The sequence below is a fragment of the Myzus persicae genome, unplaced genomic scaffold, assembly GCF_001856785.1.
Source record: "Myzus persicae strain clone G006 unplaced genomic scaffold, MPER_G0061.0, whole genome shotgun sequence".
Classification (NCBI taxonomy): Eukaryota; Metazoa; Arthropoda; class Insecta; order Hemiptera; family Aphididae; genus Myzus; species Myzus persicae.
In genome coordinates this window covers 27,712-30,175 of record NW_019100723.1, presented here as the reverse complement: position 1 = coordinate 30,175, position 2,464 = coordinate 27,712, and the positions used below count along the sequence as shown (strand labels likewise).

At 32.0% G+C, this 2,464-nt stretch overlaps 1 protein-coding gene across 1 annotated transcript in view; it reads right to left on the bottom strand.

Annotated features, from left to right (window-relative positions):
• Positions 1–981, bottom strand: part of LOC111042647 — a gene marked incomplete at its 3' end in the record, with an annotated part of 3,196 nt that extends 2,215 nt beyond the window's left edge. Inside the window, exons 1-2 of the mRNA XM_022327330.1 lie at positions 748–981; positions 341–425 (exon numbers count right to left, since the gene is read on the bottom strand). Of these exons, the coding sequence (XP_022183022.1) occupies positions 341–425; positions 748–981 (319 nt within the window). The remainder of the gene's footprint in view (positions 1–340; positions 426–747) is intronic.
• Between the last annotated feature and the right edge of the window lie 1,483 nt (positions 982–2,464).

Below are 2,464 nucleotides of genomic sequence, written 5' to 3'. Positions count from 1 at the left end.
TATATATATATATATATTTTAATCACTGTAAACATTTAGTCTGTAGTCTTAAATTTGTATCTAATTAAGTATTTTTCAGTAATCTAACATAAGATATATTTTTTATCCATAATACATAGTTTTTGTTACATTATACAAATTAATAATACAATATATTAATATAGGTATTTTCAATGAATATAAATTAAGTTAATGTTACCTAGTAAAATGTATTATGTAATATTGTTTTGATTTTAATAAATAAATAAAAAAATAAAAACATTATAATTAATCATTACCTCATCATCACCACTGAAATCGATAGTGTCAATTCCACTTATACTTGTGTTTTCTTTTTCATTTAGAAATGTTAGGTATTCAAAATACCATAAAGATGGCACATAAATATCTTTTAGACCAGCACCAGTTCTTTTACTATCTTGTACCTGCAAGTTAAATTATAAATAATAATGTGCAATTTATACTATAATAGGATATTTTAGTGGTTTGTATTAAATAGCTATATATTTTTGTGTGTGTATATAATTATAATTTTTTTTTAGTCAGTTTTTATGTCTTTTCTATGACATAATTTAAATTCATTAAAATATAATTATTTCTTATATAAATAATTGAGTTTTCATTTATTTATATTAATCATTAATTTTCTTATTTAAAAAGTATTAACCTAAGACAATTTTTATTTTTAATAATAATAAATAATGAATATTAAAATTACCTACTTTTAAAAATAATTAATTTGTTTACCTTTTTAAATTCTCTTTTGTATGCAGCTCTCATATTCTCAATTTTCTTTTTTACAGTTGAGATACTAGCGTCATTGTCTATTATTTTTAATTTTTCTTTTAATAACTCAAGCGCCTGGTTTTTTGCATACCTGTTGCTGTACTGCTTACAAGTAATATCCCATAAACAAGTAAACGATTTGTACATTTCTAAAAAATCCAAAATCACTTCTCGTTCTATTAAAACAGCAGTCATTGTAAAATGTAAAAACACTTTAACGTCTTAACTGGAAGTACACATGGAGATACACACGTGTTATCACTTTAACCTCCATACACCAACTAAAATCCGCCCGACAGACGACAGTGCTACACACTATATGATTTGATCGATTGGTCGGGCGATCAGATGGTATGGCCACCCGACAAGACCCGATAGGACTAAAGTCAGACGACACTTCTACACACGACCTGATATTACGTCTGATCTGACCAAATTATCCTGTCGGCCCGACCAAATCAGGTAATGTGTAACGCGCTTAATGTTTTAGATAATATCGAATTTGTTTATCTATTTATAAAAAATGAATATGTCCGGATGTATTATTTTGTCGAAAAACTATTTTTAATCACTGATGATACGTCAATACGTCGATCCGTCGATACTGTCTTCATAATAATATTAGTATTGATAAGATTTTAATAATTATAATCATTTGTATGACAATCGTGAAATAATAATATTGACGTATTGTAGTCGCGTGTACAGTCTTATGACTTGTGAGACTGAGTTTCTTATTTTATTTTAATTGATTAATATACTCTATTCCATCTAAGAGTGAACCACTCGGCTGACCAAAACTCGTCTTGTTCACGCATTCCCACCACAAGACGGGCGCCGCCGCGAACGTTGGTGAGGGCCGTCACTCTGATTGCACGGCGGTCGACAACTAACGACGACCGTCGATGACTGTCGACCAATGACAGAACGCCTAGCCGTCGCCAGGGGAGTCAGACAATGATCCGCGGCTCAGTCTGCGTGCGCGAAAGCGGTTCACTCTTAGGTGGAATAGAGTATAGTCAAACAATAAATTAGTTAAAAATTTAAATAATAACAATATTGTAATTATTATCATTAATTCCGGGCATTCTAGCAATAGAGCTAAAAAGATGTTGTTGCTTACACAGTACCAAGAACCAATTAAAGAACATAACGAAGGTAAGTCAATTTATTATTTTGATTGTATTAATATTATATCTGTAATGAAAATCAAATTTGAAATAATTATAATATAATATAGTGATGTACCTATTATAATTAATACAATAACATTATACATCAGTTCGGTTTCGAACACCGTCGAGTGCGCACGTATCACGTAATTACGCTCCGTATCAGTGTAGGGTCGGCGTCATGGACTAAGAACCCAAATACTACAATAGGTACGGTACACAAATTCCAACTCGTTCTGCCAAACAAATGTCCATAGTCTACGACATTAACGGTAGAATTATTCCTTTCCAAAATGTGGTACCGGTTGACCAAATCGCTCACGTACACGGCAAACGCAATTTATCTTCTTCGTCCACTTCCCCCGGGCCCGTGGACAAGAAGTCTAAACCATTTGTTTCCCCGAATCGGTTCGAGGTTCTACAAAGCGACGATGATTCAAGTGAGTGTGCATTTCCTCCACCTAATGATCATACTGTAGTCCGTGAGACTCAGTCTTCTACCGTTA